The following is an 18,237-nucleotide window of genomic DNA, read 5'->3' on the forward strand; positions in this document are numbered from 1 at the left end:
CAGAGCCGCTGATAACTGAAGCTCAATTTCACGAATTTCTCCAAGCCTTTTCTCATTTAGATTTCGATATTCTTTATTTTGTCGAAAGATAAATTGTTGTGTAAATCCGCGTATGCTAGCCTTACAAGCATCCCAAACTATCAATGGTTGACTGGATTGTATATTTACATTGATAAATTCTTTTATGTGTTCTTTAAGTTGATTCACAAACCCATAATCGGTAAACAAATATTTTGGAAATGAGAAAAGGCGAGGAGAAAACTCCTCAGCTGTGACCTCGAAGGTCAAAGAAATTGGATTGTGGTCTGAGGTTACCCTTGGATATATAGCCACTGAGCAGTTACTAAGGATAAAGTCTGAAGCCCAGATCATATCTATACGTGAGCATAGCTTATGAGCTGCAGAATAGTATGTATAACCAGCTAGTTTGTGATTTAAACATCTCCAAGCATCTTTCAGGAAATGAGTAGTCGCTAAATCAAGAATTGCAGCTCTAGTTTTCCTCATTCTCTGGAAAGAATTTTTCCTTGTTGTATCTAGGTTGTAATTCATAATACAATTAGAATCACCCAATACAATGTGTTCCCCCTCCCATCCAAGCAATTCTATATTAATCTGATCAAAAATGGTTGGTTCATCTTGATTTGATGCATAAACCCCACATATTGTAAATATTCGACCTCCCAACTTTATCTGAGCTATAGCCCATCTACCAGCTTTGTCAGTTAGTGTCTTGAGTGTCTCACCCTTCAGACCTTTATTCTTTAAAATCGCCACCCCCCGAATTGAAGCATTAAATTTAGTACAAACCAATATATCATATCCTAATTGTTTAACCTCATAAGCTATATGGGTTTCCGTAATTACCACGATTTGAGGGTTGTACATCTTCAACTCCTCATACACAAGACTCCTCTTTATTTTGTTATTGTAGCTCTATATTTGTGTCATCGATATTGTTTCAGTGATCCATTGATCTCCAGAGCCAGTGCAAGTAATTTTGTCGAAAGAAGTTTTGTTGACACACCTCCTCAGACGTTGTATGTCAGAATAACATGAGCTAATAATGTCTACAATATCATAATGCAATCTTCCTGCAGTAAAGTAGCAGAAGGTTTTCACCTGTAATTCTGGTTTCCCTGTCCTACTTAATTGTCACATCAGAAGGAAAGGTAGGACAGATGTAACCAGGAGTCAAACTATCAGAAATATTAGTGCCAGGTATATCCTTAATCTACTATTTCATTGTTATCTCACATCCCATTATCCACAATTCACTAAATGGCAGGAATAAATTACCAAACAGTGCAAAATAAGCTGAGTTACAGTCCAACACTATGGAACTTAATGAAGTATAAAAAGAGACAGATGGAATGATGGAATTAATCTCAGGCACTGGTAAGTCTTGGGCCGTATCCCAATCCATCTGTACTTTGCACACCATGGCTCCTCAGTTTGGACTCAGTGATATGCTGATCAGTCTTGACCCTGCTCTAATAGCATTGCAAAAGAGGTCTCCTCCAATTCCTGTCCTCCAAGAAAAACCTGAAGATGCACAATTCAATTTAATGATCCAGTCAAAAATGACATTTGCTGATTAACTTCCAAATGTCATTTAATTTGAGGTGCACTCGACATGTTAAAGAGTTCAATATAAATAGTGCTGATTGAATTCAAGATGTGTGACACCATAACTGCATTAAGGAGATTCTGAAATTAGAGTTTTTTAAGGCTTAGGGCAACATTAGGATGGTAGGCGGACAAAGTCCGCCCGCTATCCTTCCGTAGAGTGGGACCGCCCGCCACTGGTGCAGGGGTCCTGTAGGTGGCATTAGGATGCACCAGCTACACTGGCGGGCGCATCCTGCATTCTTGACATTGCAGCCAAGAAGGCATGTCGTGCAGTTTCATGCACAACGTGGCAGGCACCGCACGGTGCGCACCATGTTGTGCATGGAACTGCGGGGGGTACCATAGCTACCCCCCATGTGCACCCCCCACTCCCCAGAATCCCAGGTGGCCTGCTACAGGCCCCCAATGGCAAAAACTGCCTGCCTTTCTTTGAAGATCAATGCAAAATTAAAAAAAGCCAATGACATATTGACCCTTTTAATGTCAATAATGATGCCCAATCATTGACAACCGTGAACATGAATATGAATACCTGTAGAATGAGCATGTCCTGGCGTAAGTCATCACCATGTTTAAATATAATTCCAATGGTCTCGTCTGACAAGGAAGTGGGGTCAGCACATTTGAATTCCAGCCAGAGAGGCTTCTTCTTTGAGGCCATCACTTTGCATTTCTCTACCTGGAATGTAGAATAAGAATAGTTTGTATAAAAGAGAAAAAAATAAAGAGCAGATCGTTAAACCTAATAAATAATAATGCACAGAATAATGCTAAGATGCTGTCTGTGTGTATTAGCTCATTGCATGTATAATTTAAGGACATAGCAGTTTCCCTTTGGCCTGTCAATCTTAACTCACTGATACACCACTGAGCATGCTTAACAGATTCCATTTGTCTTCACATACCATTTTCAGAGGAAAGATAACATAAATCATAGAAACTAGTGAATGGGTAAAAATGGTTCTCTCAAAGATGAAATTTAAAATATTAATGGTTCCTTCAGCATTCTCTTTGTCTGTCTTCTATCTATTTGAGTTTAGCCCTAATCATATACTCTTGTACTTTAGTGTGCAGTTACGGACGATACCCATTGTTCAGTTGGTTCTAGAAAGGAAATAGACAGCCTTAGTTTACCACAACGGTTATATATGCTTTTTTCAACTGGGCTCTTTAAAATGCTGTAACAAAATGTACAGATGACATAAAATTTTGTGCTGACATGTCCTTTTGGCTTCAGAGATGGAAAATGAACCCCCCGAAGAAAGGCTTGGGGTAAAGCCCGAAATGCACTTGCGACTGGGAAAATAAAACCACTCATTAATCACTGATGCTGGATTAAATTCAACAAGAAATAATTTGTATTCAACAGTAATAATCATTACAGTTTATGAAACACAGAGATTACTCTTAGACATATTTAATGAATACAAAGGAAACCCTTTTCTAAAAGATGAGTAACTAAAGGCTTCCCCTTTCTCCTGCGTAATTTGTTAAAAATGTCAAAGATGTAGCGAAGAATCTACTGGCAGTCACACGCAATGTTCCAACAATGGGGCAATGGATACACCCTCACCCCGATTGATTAATGATCATCCAGAGAGGGACATAGTGTAGCCATTTGTATGACCAGAGACTGTCCCCCACAACACATACCTGTTGTACTAAACTGAGAATATCTTGGGGTTCCAGATCTCCTCCAGGAGCTACCAGGGCCATTGGAATTTTACATTTAGTTTTTTTTACAAAGAGACTGCAGCTGCTAACAGCATTTGACACCTCTGTGTGAAACCCGAGGTGAAAACATGCAAGGAATCAGTGTGAAAATACCAATTCCTGCATGTTATTTCACAAAAATATGTAATCCCCATTGTTTCCCTGCCTGAGGAATCACTGGAACATCCAATAACCATAATCTCAGCGTGGAGAAATAACAGGGATTGTAATAGGCCACTCATAATGAGGACTGAAAAGACTGCAAGGCACTATACAAACGCCAAGTGCAATAAGATCATGGTTATAAGCTCCATGAACTCAACTAAGGTGATGTTTTCATTATCATTAACAGGATTCTTATACAGAGCTAATACAAACCCTAACAAATGGCATTCAAGAGTGGAAAGAGAGATTGGACTAAAAAAGGAGGAGCATTATTTTCTTCCTTACCAAAGCAAGATAATTTGTTTCCCAAAATTGAATAGGATACCGCTTGCGCATCAAATGCATCTCAGGATCCAACAGTAGCCTTCTCTCTTGGTCATTCAAACTGTAGTGATTCTCTAAAGATTTGCAGGCTTCGTTAATTTCCAGTTTTTCTTTTTTAATAAACAACTCTGTTGCAGTCTTTGGCATTCCTGCACCCAGGACTGTTTTCTCCTGTTTAGGTTTCACCTGCACAGGGCTTGCGCTGTGCTTGAGAAATCTATTGTTTTTAATATAAACTTAGAAGTGACTAACATCCCACCTCCTCTCTTTCCTGGTTCCTGAGCGTGCCACTTACCTTTTCTTCATTTCTATTGGCTGTAGCATATTTTCCGGCATTTACGAATGCTTGTTCTTTGTCTGCTTCTCTTATCAGTTCCCATAGCCGAAATACTGTTAACATCGTCTTTGGTGGAACTATGGGGCATATTATCAAGAAAGGCGTTAAAACTATCGCCGCTTTAGCGGTAGGAAACTGCTGCTAAAGCGGCGATAATGGGCTTGATAATATGCCCTTGAGAATTCCAATAGAAGACCATGTTCACACCAGAACATGGGCTCGCGCTCAGAGTATGCTGAAGAAGAGAGACACCGGAGTGAGACACCGGAGGTTTCAAGAAAGCAAGTTTGCTCCTGGTGCCTGAGGATATGCGAAAAGAGAGGCCACTGGCCCTGTTTATTTAATTAAGTCCAGAGCCCACTGAGTTTGTGGGACCACGTTCAGCCACTTTACTCCGAGCGCCAGACGCCGGAGGTTTAAGAGAGCACGCTGTGCCCCTTACATAGGATATACCAAGAACAGTCAGAAGGGTCGGTTTCCAGTACCTGCTAATCGGTTTTCTGAGATTAAGGACTACTTGAGGGGGAGATTATTAATTTCTCCACTTCAACTCTATACAAATCCCTACCAGGATGGCCATGAATATGGCTGCCTACTACAAATAAACACCTGTACTTGGACAAACAGGTCACAGTGTACTGACGACGTGGCTAACCATTTTGGCAATTCCTTGAGACAATCTTGAGAAGGCGATACACAATTATTGCTCTTTAGTCCTGATGAAGTCCCCACACTGATGCTTTTCAAACTCACACGTGTTTTAAGGGGTCAAAACATCGATGTGCTTTTGACAAAGGTTGTTGCCCAACCAGACCATCACAGCTAAGAGGATAGATCATAGGTCTTGTTTGGGGCTTTCCATTGATGACACGACGCTGTGCTAACTATCTATGTTGTACATGTATTATTTGTTATGTATATTTTGTATTGTGATATATGTAAAAAAACATTGTATTTACTTCCCTTGTGTTTCACCATTGTGTAAAAACTACTTTTGGTAGGTATGTTCATTGTGTATTTGTCCTCTGCTCCTGCTTCTTAACCAAATATGATTTTTCAATATAACAATTGACCACACTCAATTTAGTTGAGTGGTATATTTTTCACAGAATCAGTGTTGTGACTTATTGTACCATTGATTGGAGTCCTACCTTTTGCGAGGAAAAAGTAAGAAATGTTTTAAGTTTGTTTCGTGGCAGAACCACTGCTCGTATAACGTACCTATCCCCAGGTTCTGCACGTGACTGGGTTACCCCATTGGTATGATCAATATGATAGACTCAGGCACACACCCCAGCACTATGACGCTAAGGTATGTGCCTGGCGCGCAGCAGCTGAAATCAGCGCCGACGCTAGGGAGAGGGGAAGCGACAGCTGTATCTCTGTAGATATGGCTCTTTCCTGCTCTCTCCCTGTCAAGCAACGCAGCACAGCATTTTGGGCTGCTGCACTGCATTCCATTATTCTTTTGAGAATCTGGGTCTGAGTGTGGGCATGGTGAAAGGCAAAGTCAGAAAGGTGCCTCCTTTCAGGGGGCACCTTTCAGGAGATCTGGCCTGCTGCAAATGGGGGTGCTTAATCAGGCCTTGCAAACACACCATCAGTTCTCTTTCTATTTTTAATCCAGAGGCACTAGCACGCAAAGAGTGAAACCGTGGATGGGGTGTCCTCATATAATCCCACCTCCCAAGGGAGGAATTTCAACAGGAACAGTCAATCTCAAGGAAAGGTAGATTTTCAGTCCAATCTTTGAGTGAGAATGGCACTTGAGCTATTCCTCCTTCTCATAACATTCACACCATGTACACCTCATGCCTCCATGGCATGGTGATCCTTTGCAGTCTGGAAGAATTCCATAAGATCCCTAGAGCACCTGATTCCAAGGGCCATCAGCAGGGGTGTAACGCAGGCCACTGCAGCCCCTGCGGTGCACGGGTACCGACAAACCTTGATTATCTATGAGATATAGGAGACTCAGGAGCCCCTCATCATATTCTGCAGGGGGTGCATACATTTGCATTACACCACTGGACATCAAAACAAGTAGTCCATATGTGCCACGGGTAAAAAAAGTTCACAGTTCTTTCATAAGGGGTCACCTTATTATAACTTCAAATAATAATATTGCTCCTCTCCTACGTTTGCATATTTCAAAAGATTGATGACTTGAACATTGAGACATGTTGAAAAGTGAGACGCCCATCCAAATGCTCCCCTTCTCCATCCCCTACAGTATAACAGAAATATACTGGGCAGAAGTGCACAGTGGTCAAGCTGCACAGGCATTACTGTAAAGATATCTTCAGTAAACACTCATTGCTGCTCATGGCTGACCACATTAGCCTGTCACCTTTTATTCTGGGTATATTAAAATCCATGGACACGCGCTGGTAGGCATGTATGGGGCAGGCTTCTGTTGTAAGTCATTCTTTATTCATGAGATAACAAGGCGAGGCGTCTCAATTGACCTTAGGAACACATAATCTGCCTCTGTGCAGGAAGCCCGAGTTCAAAGCCTCCTCAGGTGTCTTGCAAGGTTGCGTCAGACAGACAGGCTGGTGTGCGAGGAGGCAGATGAGGACGTGCATACCCAGGAGGAGGGCTGACCTGATATTTTAACAAGGCGAGTGCAGCAGCACACTTTGGGCCTGATGTAAAAACCTATTCTGAAGGCGCAAACACTGCAATTTGGATATGGTTGCGTTTCCGACTATAAAAGAGGCTTTTGCTATGCACTAAGCCCATTTTAGGAGTCCTAAACTTGTAATGAATCGTAAAATGGGATTGGGAATTGGTATGTGACGCATCAATGTTTTGCAACCATAATGCGTTTGCACAACATAAAAAAATTACCAATCCCCGAGTTGGGTTGGTAATGCATTTGCATGCATTCTCCCAGGGGCCCCTTCCCCTTTGTGAATTGAAAAAGAAAGTTTGTTGAGGAGTACAAAGTGGGGGAAGAGGCCACAGCCAACTCTCAAACAAACATTAAAGAAAAGGAAACTTTTTTTAATCAGCCCCATTTCCTTTAAGGAAAACAGGCTGCATTTTTTTAAAAAAGTTTACTTGTTTAAATGGGTTGACAGACATGATGGTCTACTGATCCCAGTGGCGGAATCCAATTGGAGTCAATTGCGATCCACTTCAAATGGGAATTTTGCAAACCGACCTATTAGTACATCGGTCGGGTCACAAAATTCAATACCAGTTGCAAAAATACTGTTTGCAATTTGCTACCTCTACTTTGCAACCACTGTTTTCCTCACCAAGCTCTTTGGTCTTGGGATAGATACCACTGTGAAGAATGCTGCATTTTTGTGCTATTGGGCTGCTATATTTGTTGTTCATAACAAAACCAGTAGTTTTAAGGAAGAGACAGTTTGGTTATTTGCGAGAGAATTACAATGCAAATGCATGTAAAAATGAATTCATACAATACCACAAACAGAAATCACAAGTTCCATTTTTCAGTCCCAAGAGAAAGAACATGTTTGGGAGGGAGATTTAGGGAATGAGCTGTTTTTTCTGAACACCTGCGGTTAATTTCAAGTAGCCAGCATTCCAGCCGAACTGCAGAACTACTTGAAGTCACAGGGTACGCGATGGTGTAATGGCTGACGTGAGGGCTGCATTAATCACAGGGGCTCATTCACCATGTGTTGAAGAGTTTTTATGTCTGAATGGAAAAAGTTTAAACTCTCACTGCCAAGGTGGCAAATGTCGGCACGAGAGGGGCTCTCATCTTTCCCTCCATTCTTGACTTGCAGATGTCAAAGTTCACCTAGTTGAACTGGATGGTGTTGCGTTAGATTATGATTCCACTGAGTCATCGGCACTATAACTAAATGCACTTAGTACTAGGTGTTTGCTAAAATGTAATGGGTGGAATACGTCCAAAAAGCCATACTCACTATAAGTGCTCCTGCTCTCATTCCGGGGTCGTAGGGCACTCTGAAGCTTTCGGGCAGGTGGGAGCCCTGCAATTTCTCAAGCTTCTGCCTGAGCTGAGTTATTACTGGAAAGAGAAACATACATGTACAGTTAGAATGGTCAAAAGCGAGATGAAAGATGGTTGAAGATGCCAAGAAAAAACAATCCTGAAACAAGGTATTTTTTAGTTGTTCAACTTCATAACTTAAATATGAAATTATTTGATGGCATGCCTTAGTGTGTGTGCGTTCACTGACTAGGGTTTTCCCTAGTGTTTTGGTCCTGAAGAAAGCACTGTGACTCAAACCGCACTTGTATTTGGCTGACACGTGTCAACCTAACACTAGGATGAGAGAGATCACTAATTTCTCACTACACATCCACTACCAGTGTCTTTAACCCTACCCAAGGAATCCACAATTAAAATATTTTCTCTAAGGGTGGATATCCTGAAAGTAGTTTTGAAATTAACTCACAAATTCACCACGCCACAAAAAGAAACCAGCTTCGCAGTAGTCAGGTGTCATAGCACACCTAAGAAGAATTTGACATCTTAGGTGAGAACCCAATGATGAAGCATTGCACCAACTACGTTGGTGGGTGAGGGTTCTTTTAGAAAACCTAATGATTTGTATGAGACATGAATAAAATACATGTATGACAGTACATTGAGATGGTAGCAAGCTCGTTTTCATGTGTTTGAAAAAAGAAATACAAAACATAACATGCAGATATTGAGCGATCCGATAAGACAGCCCAAATTAAAGCTATCATACTGTTCATCCGGGCATGAGTGCTAAAGCACAGCAGAAGAATGTGACTGAACCAAACTCTCACTCTATTACAAAGTCTTTATAACATGCAGGTGTGTGTCTATCTTACTGCATGTATGTACCTTACATCATCGCCAAAGCGAGCATGAAAAAACTCCTCTTAATTGCGAGGGTTTAATGTAACTTTGTTCTTATTCCAAAGTCAACCATCACTGGTATCTATCAGGCTAGGAAGAACTTGTTCAATACATACTGGAGGTGAAAACGTGGACATCCCCTTTGCCACATGGCCAGGTTTCTAATCCATCACCCCACAACCATGTCTCGTAAATGATTCTACTCGCGCACATTTTCATAAGCACTCTGGATATTCTTCCTTACATCAATCACACTTCACAAACGAGACGCATTTACATCACAACAGTCTATCCACTCTCTTTTAATCTTGGAACCAGGTACACAACCCGTCAAAAGTACAAATGGTGATAAACCAGTCGAAACACTGGACCTAGATTTTTGCCCACAGCACCACCTCCACTACTGTCTTCCAAATGAACTGATTAACAAGCGCTAACTGTAGCTGATCTTTTAAAGTGCGCTGGAAAACTCTACTAAACCATTACTATTGAGATGGTACAAGGTACAAATATGTTTTAATGTGTTTGATGCCATGCATATCTAAGAATGTTTTCATGACCGTAGAAACCAATTGTTTGCCATTGTCAGTAACTATCTCATTGAGAAACCCTTTCCTCATTTAATTCTTCTGCAGAAATTGGGTTACAGTCTTGGTACAGACGTTTTCACAAAACTAACTTCAGGCCACTACGACATGTAATTTATTAGCAAAATAGCCTTTGACTTGTCACCTAAAATACTTATGTGACTGGTTGTGTCTAAAGCTACTTTCGACCATAGAACAGTAGGTGCATCTCTGGAAATAAAGGGAGAAAGGATTGGTTACCTGGGACATGTCACTCAGTATACAAGGCCCACAAGCCCTCACCAAACACTCAATGGCTTTATCAACACCTGGCTACCAAAAATTCTCAAGTACTCGACGTTTCATGGCACGAATTCCAAGGTGGGCCTGAATCGCCAATGATAAGGCTTTTCTCCTGAAAGAGGATGGCGCAACCTGCTGTCACAATCTGCACTATTAACAAATGTCATATGTCAATCCGGAAGACATTTGTGCATATGGCTTGGCTTCCTGGCCTATTTTCTTGGGATTAGGCTATGCTACCTAAGACATGGTTTGGTCCACCTGGGTTTCATTATATTGTATGGTTTCCATGTATTCTAAGTCCCACTTTTTCATCATCTCTATTTCTTGCTATTGATTTTTTCCTTTCCTTCCTTGTTTTCGTCATTCTTTTTAATGTGGAGTTCTGTATCACTTGGTCTGATAGACATCTTTCACCTTTCAACCTATATATCATTATTCCTCTCTCCCCAGTTTCAGATTTTCATTCATAATTCCCCTTAGTCCTTACTATTTCTAAAGTCCCAGGGTCACTTTCCAAATGGTATTGAAGCTTCCATCATATATCGAAGGATGATTCTGTTTGCGGTAACATGAAGTCTAAATACAACCAAGTGCACTTGATTAAAACACACCGTTAGGACAAAATGAGTATATGTTAAAATCCTTATGCATCAGTAGATTTGCTCAATTCATAAAATCTATTACATTTAAGTTTAATTTAAAAAAGTTAATAGAATAGGAAATGTGTACCCTGTTCTACAAATATGTCTATGTCATTTTCATTATTTGAAATATGTCAGGTAAACTCTACTCTTTTTGGCCAATATACAGAGGTAAACCATAGCGCATACATACCTTGAGAAGTGACGTCATACTTTTCAGCCGAGATAGACTTAATCTCCATGGTAACTTTGTGCAGCATTTCGGTAACTTGAACCTGCTTTGTGAAGTCCTGCAGCATGGCCTTTCCACATCCTCTTAGATACGCTTCTAAGATTACAGCAAACCTCTGCTGATAGTGCTTGGATTGAGCAATCTCGCTTCTCAGAAACCAAAACAAGTAGTGGCCAATTCGTTTGCTCTAAATTAAAAATAGAATCAGAAAAAACATCACCTCGTGCAGTGTATCAACTTCATTCCTCTCAGTCTTTTAAGGCTCCTCTCTTTCGAGTGTGCAGTTTTTTATTGTGTTCTATTGCAACATTTGTAAAGCACTTACTGACCTTATATGGGATGCTGAAGTGATTGCCTAATTGGGTAGCATGCTACACCATGTAAGGGGTGTGTAATTGGAAGAGTGTTATCTTTGTTTTCATCCTATGTGAGAAGTGTTTCCTTGTTGTGCGTGATGACCACCGAGGCGCTTTTATCGTGTTGAGACTCAGCGCTTAGCAGCATGATGGATGAAGAAGTGTGTTAGAGAGGCACGCAGTTTATGAATGTGCATATCTAAACTTGAGGGGGCACCAACTGCAAGGTACGTGGTGGTGCCCCCTCCAGACTCAATCAGGAGCTCTCCTGCTGGGGTACTGTGCTGAGGAGGCCCCCTGGAACTTGGAGACCCCCCACAATGCCGGGGCCTATGTTACGCTACTGAGTTTATGGTTTTCAGTAAGCTGACAGCTTTGAACAGCCCTGGAAGTCTCTTTATGGTATTTCCTATAGTCACAGTTCACTAACCTGGCTACTGTACGGGGATGTCCATACCAAGATATTTTGTTTATGGTCCTGAGTAGGTTCAGTTTAAAGGAATGCATGGTTGAGACCAAGGCCGGACTGTCCGTAGCGGGCACCTGGTGTTTCCCCGGTGGGCCGCCAGTGTGGGGGCCGGTTTTGGGCCCCTGGGGGCAGTTTTTGTTACCGGGTGCCAGCAATATCGGACCCTGTAACTTAATCGGCTGAAACCGGCCCTAGTAAACAGCTCACCCGCACCCTGGCCCCCTGGAGGGTGGGGACAGCCAAGCAGTTTGCCAGGGCTGGTTTTGGCGGAGGCGGACTACCGTAACATCATACCATATCGGATTGCCATTGCGAGATACTTTGTTGCACTATTTTAGCCTCGAACCTGTGCAATATCAGTAATTACACAATATGCCTTTCAATATTTTTTTAACATTAAGGTCACGCCCCATATTTAACCCAATCCTGCAATGAAATGCAAAATACATGGAGAAATTAGTCACATCACAGATCACAGTCTTCCCTGACTACTCTCACACCAGGGTGCTTTTCTTCAGATGTAGTCAGTATTAATTTACTATGATATTAAAGTGTTTGTGTTAAGTAGTCTAGCTCTATAAAGTGCCTAGATTACATTTCTCTTTTAAAAATGTTTGGTTTGGTTTGGTTTTAATACTCTACTGGACTAATGACTTTATTATAAAATGGCAAACTTCATATGCTTTTTTAACTTTTTTTAAATTTTATTTATAGTTTTTTTTCCCCATTTTTATACAAGGAATATATACAGCACTTTTAAAAATACAAATAAAGAAATAATCTTAAAAATACAAAACAAAACGTAAAGAGAAGTACCTATAAGCAAAATCCCATGTAACACTGAACAGGTTTCATCCTAATAAAGAAAGGACCAATAAAAGAACACATAAAGAAGAGCAGGAAAAAAACGATTACGCTTATGCTCAGTTGCCTTTTAAATCCAGTCCGTGACAGGTGCCCAAATCTTGGCTCCCACTGCACTCTGTACAGGAAACCCATATAGCTTGGAATAACAGGGGGTGGTTCAAGGACCTGGGTTTAGAGGTTGTTGGTAGCACACGACAAGGGTCAACAACGAGAGAGGTGGCAGTTTTGAAAATGCATGGTTGGGGGAGTGCAGAAGGGTGAAAGAAGATCTTTGTGGTCGTTGGGTGATTGTCGAGCTATGTATAGAGGGTCTTTCATCAACCATTTGCTCAATCTATGACCCCAACCTTGATGACCCTGGTATGATGAACGACCTCAGTATTGAACTAGCCCAATGGCCATCTCCCTTGATTCTGTGTAGGGACTTTAATCTTCATTTACCAGGGAGCGTTGATATATTAAGTGATTACTGTTATTCAGGGGAAAAAAATAACGTTTTTAAAGAAACTAGGGGGCTAGTTAAGGATTTTGGGCTTTTAGATGTATGGTGAGCGATAGGAAAGGGGGCCCCAGGGAATACCTTCTATTCTGCACCACATTGTAAATACGTACACTTAGATTATTTTGTCGTGACGGCAGAGCTTGTTAACACTGTTAGGGTGGATATTCAACCTAAAATAATCTCTGACCATAACCCGATTGTATTAGATTTAGAAACTGGCTTCAGACCGCCCAGTAGAGCTTGGACTTTTGAACGAAAATTACTGGTGGACTCATCCTATTGTGAACAGATGTCCAAATGGATAATAGATTTTTTTAAGCTCAATCGTGGCTCTGCTTCTGTTCACATGGTATGGGACGCTTTTAAAGCTGGTGTCCGTGGAGAGACCCTAAGTTATTCTGTTAAACAGCGTAAACTACAGACTGCTTTGATGGATGAGATGAATAAACTTCAGCTGCTAGAAAAAAAATTCATGGTTGCAGTTAATAACTGCCAGGATACTGAACAAATTTCCAGTGATCTAGCTATCTCAAAAATGAGAATGTACCAGAACTTCGCCTCAAAATTAGATGCTCAAATTGCAGTATACAGATGTGAGATATATGAAGCGGGTGAAAATTCGGGTCGAATATAAGCTAAGAGGCTTCACCAAAAAGAGGTGGCCAAAAGGATCCACAATATTCAGGATGAGTATGGGCAGATCCGTGACAAGCCAGCTGAAGGGTTGGATGTTTTTAGCAATCTTTATAGCAAACTTTATACTGATAAGGCTATTCTGGGAGTTGAAGGAAAAGTAGCAGAGTTTTGCAGTGACTCCGAGATTTCTAGACTTACATGAAGATATTATAGATCTAGAGTCAGATATCACATGGGAGGAAGTAGAGGTAGCTTTAACATCACTGTCTGTTGGGAAGGCAGTTGGACCGGATGGGATTCCACTAGAATTTTATCGAACTTTTCGCTTTGTGCTCAGAGAGGATTTTATGGCAACTCTCTTGGCTGCACAAAAGGGGAATGTCCATCATCCTGGCGGAAATCAATTATCACCTTGTTTAAAAAAAAAGACAAACCGGCTTTACTCCCGTCCTCCTATAGACCTATCTCTCTAATTAATTCAGGTAGTAAAATGTATTCTAAAATTCTGGCGGCACTTATATCGAGGGTTATAGGAACCCTAGTCTCACGGTATCAACATGGGTTCATCCCGGGACGAGATACAGCGGATCATGTGCGACGATTAATAGCACTTATAGATCGGGCACAAGCAACTAATTCTATAATGGGGATAACCCTGTTGGATGCCAAGAAGGCATTCAACAGGGTCTCCTGGCACTATATGTGGGAGGTCTTAAGATTGAAGGGTTTTGGTCCTGTGATGCTGCAGGCACTGAAGTCACTATATTTGTCACCTGTAGCTTGCATTCGGGTAGCAGGTGGAGAGTCAGACTTGTGCTCAATCAATCATGGTACACGGGAAGGGTGCCCGTGCTCACCGTTGTTATTTGCTTTATATATTGATTTTTTCTTGGAAAAGCTCAATCAGTCTATTGATATCAAACCTATCCATGTGCAACATATTGATTATAGAGCTCTAGCTTATGCGGATGATATTGTCGTTGTTACCAGTGACATTGGTACCACATTACCGGCAATTGAGGCCTTGGCCTCTAACTTTGGGCTCTTTTCTGGATAAAAGCTAAACATTTCCAAAACCCAGATTTTATTAATAGGGGGAGAATCTCCGGTGAACATTACTACTGTTTCTGAAGTCACTTATTTAGGGATCAAAATCTCCTTGCCAATTAGCAAGATACTAGAGCAAAATATGGAACCAGTGCTTACTAAGCTGAACTCTACGCTTTAGAGACTTAGGGCTAGATATAGGTAAATGTTATTTACCGATTCATAAATACCGAATTTTACAGATTCGGTATTTATGAATCGGTAAATATGAAGGGGGGAGATGTAGGTATTTCCAGATGTTGAAATACCGAATCATTAATATTCGGTATCTTGATTCCTATGGGCTGTTAAGCCCATAGGAATCAATGGGAAATACCGATTCGGTAATTACCGAATCGGTAAATACCGAATTCTGCAAGGGTGCAGGAGGAGTCACTTTGACACCCTCTTGCACCCCAAATACAGGCATGTGTGCCATGTGGCACACAGACATGCCCTAAGGGCATGTCTGTCTGTCACATGGCATAGGTGTGCATGCACACATGTGCATGCACACCTGGATTCGGTATTTCACCACCCAATTGAATTGGGTGGTAAAATACCGAATTTGAAAGGCCTTTGGGACTCAGAAGAGTCCCACCTACATTTGGATTTACCGAATCGGTAAAAATACCGATTCGGTATTTTACAGAATCGGTAAATTTACCGATTCTGTAAAATGAAGGCCCCTACATGCCAATTCTTAAATACCGGTCGGTAACGGCCGAAATCGGCCGTTACCGACCAGTATTTAGGCTCCTACATCTGGCCCTTGATCATTTGCACTTATCTCTGTATGGAAGGTCAAATATTTTAAAAATGCCTGTCCTGCCCAAATTTCTTTATATGTTCATAACAATCCCCCTTGAATTTCCAGTTCCTTGTTTTAAAAAATTAGAGCGGATCAGTTCCAGATTTTTATGGGGTTATAGGCGTCAGAGAAGGGCCTACAAAAAGATGGTACTGCTGAAAAATCGAGGGGGCTGGGGTATCCCATATTTTATGTTATATTATTGGGCACAGCTTTGCAGTTTATTAGCCCACTGATAGTGGGGCAACGGGTTAAGATCATGCCGTGTCATAGTCCAGCAATTTATGAGATTGGTCTGCGGGAGGAGGCCAACGGTTGTCTTGTTAAAATCCTAGAGCCTAGTTACTTCAAGAAAACTAAATTCAAGATTCTTAATGTAGCTTACTCTGTGTGGAGACATGTTAAGCGACATCTTGGGATTGCAAACCTCAATGCATATACTCCCTTTGCAGCCGCCGGGTTACTTCCTCTGATTTTCCGCGATCAAATCTCCTACAGATGGTGCTGAAAAGGAATTCTAACTTTAGGGGATTTATGTGATGAAGGCCATTTGCTGAGCTTCAAACAAAATATGGTCTGCCTAAGCACGATTTTTTAAAGTTCCTTCAAATTCGTAGTTATCTAAATTCGTTAGGTCCTGGGGTGGAACACCAATTGAGAAAAATTCCGCTCATTGAAAGATAGGAGAAAACATTTATTGGTCAACTTTAATCTCAATTGACTTGAGGTACTTCCAGATAATGTACAGTCATGTCAAGATAAGTGGATGGTGAAGTTAGGGCTAGAAGGAATTAATATTACAGATTCGCTTAGCTTTGCAAATCAAGTTCTGTTTACAGGGAGGATGCGCACTCAGCATTACATGGCTATTTATGAATTGCATTACACTCCCAAAAAGATTTCTAAATGGGCCACATCTGCGGGGACTAAATGTAACAGATGCGGTGTGTTTGCTGCAGATGCAGTCCATATGTTTTTTTCATGCCCAAAACTAGCTGAATTTTTTTCAACCATAGAACGTTTTTGGGGATTAATAATGGGATCAACAGTATGTATAACTGGGGAATTGGTGCTGACTGGGCTGAATTCTGATACTACTGCTAACACAAGATCCAACGCAATTACGTCTTTTTTTGTTTCTTTGTATGGCAACTGTACGAGCTTGCATTACAAAGGAGTGGATTAGCCCTGAAGCTCTGTCTTTTTTGAGTTGGCGGGCAAGATTATTATCTATGTATAATTTGGAAATAGCTATCTATAAGACTAAGGGGAGGAGAAAGAGGGCACATTTCATATGCATGCATTAAATATAAAGAAAAAAATAAAACACTTAAATACATGTTTTACAAGTGCAGGAAAACAATGCATTTATAAGTATGTGCGTGTGCATGTTAAAACGAGTGTAACAGCAAGGTGTGTTTAATCAACAAATAATTTTGAATGTGCGGCAATGCTATTTCTCTTGAAACAATGAGTAGGAAAAGTAACGTCCAATAGTGCATCTAAAAATCCTAGGATGGAAGCATGCGTCGAGTATCGGCAGAGGCAGTGCGTACTTGGAACCACAACTGGCCCTGGCAAAGTGCTCTGCCGGCCCCCCTCCCCACTCGGAGGGGGGGGGGGGTTGGAGGTGCCACCGAGCTCTTTGCAGGGGGCCGGTTTTTTACCGATTTTGGAACAGGGCCGATTTCGCAGCCATGCTGCAAAAACGGCCCTGTAACAAAAACGGCCCCCAGGCTCTCAAAACCGGCCCCCACCCGTGCGGAGCACCGGGGGATTGCCCGGTGCCCGCTGTGGCCAGTCGGGCCCTGGGCAGAGGGGGTTCAGGCTGAAAACCTTCCCTAAAGAAATCGTCTGAAAATTTTGTGATAAATGACAGATTTCCAGTCCTTAATATCACTAACATTTGCAAAATGTTTTTGAATTTAAATATACATTTAAAGAGGGGTAAACCTGTGCCCAAGGAACGTCATAGAAATTAGTGGCAAATGGTTCATATTAAAGCAGGCTACATCAGTGATAATCATAAAAAATATTATGGATTTAATAAGTAATTAACAGCAGAACTGGGGTTCTTTCTCACATTGCTTTGTTTTCGAAAATTATCACAAAATAACCTATTTTAAATCATATTAAGCCAGAGGAGTGGTGAAAAACTCTTGAGGTCCGGTTACAGGGCCTCAAGACCAATTCCCAGCTCAGCCAGAAGCATTGTCTCCGACATAACTGTGGAAATATACCGAATGCTGGGATCCTGCATTTGTGGTTATTTCTGCCTCCCCTCCCCATCCTGATTTCTATGGATAACAATGAAAAAAAGAGAATTGTGGCTGGAATCTGCAGCAATATTCTGTATTCTGATGAGTATAAGTCACCTGAATCTTTCCACCAGAATATAGAGAAAAAAATATTGTGGGTAAAAAATATCGAGGCCTAAATATCAAGAACAAAAACAGTGTGTGAAGTCAAACATAAATTGGTATGCATAGGTTTACGTTACCTAGCTTAACAATATATACCTTGCCAATATATATATTTTTTTCAAGGCACGTAGATGGGGAGCTAAGAATAGTAAATCTATACTTGCAAGCACTTGCCTTCATTATCTTTTGGTTCTCGAAGAATAAAACTCAATATTTTATCCCCACAGTATTTTTCCTCCATATTTTCACATATAGTCTCTACTGACATGGCACCAGGTGTTTACTGTCAGGAGAATTACATCAAAGCATTGCTGTTGGCCAGATCTGTGTG

The 18,237-nt window shown here is 41.2% G+C and overlaps 1 protein-coding gene across 1 annotated transcript in view; it reads right to left on the bottom strand.

Annotated features, from left to right (window-relative positions):
* PIK3CG (phosphatidylinositol-4,5-bisphosphate 3-kinase catalytic subunit gamma) overlaps window positions 1–18,237 on the bottom strand; it is a 142,954-nt gene that overhangs the window by 62,254 nt on the left and 62,463 nt on the right. Inside the window, exons 4-6 of the mRNA XM_078680336.1 lie at window positions 10,718–10,943; window positions 8,083–8,186; window positions 2,165–2,311 (exon numbers count right to left, since the gene is read on the bottom strand). Coding sequence (XP_078536462.1) covers window positions 2,165–2,311; window positions 8,083–8,186; window positions 10,718–10,943 — 477 coding nt within the window. The remainder of the gene's footprint in view (window positions 1–2,164; window positions 2,312–8,082; window positions 8,187–10,717; window positions 10,944–18,237) is intronic.

This window comes from Lissotriton helveticus, chromosome 1_1 (genome assembly GCF_964261635.1).
Source record: "Lissotriton helveticus chromosome 1_1, aLisHel1.1, whole genome shotgun sequence".
NCBI classification, from domain to species: Eukaryota; Metazoa; Chordata; class Amphibia; order Caudata; family Salamandridae; genus Lissotriton; species Lissotriton helveticus.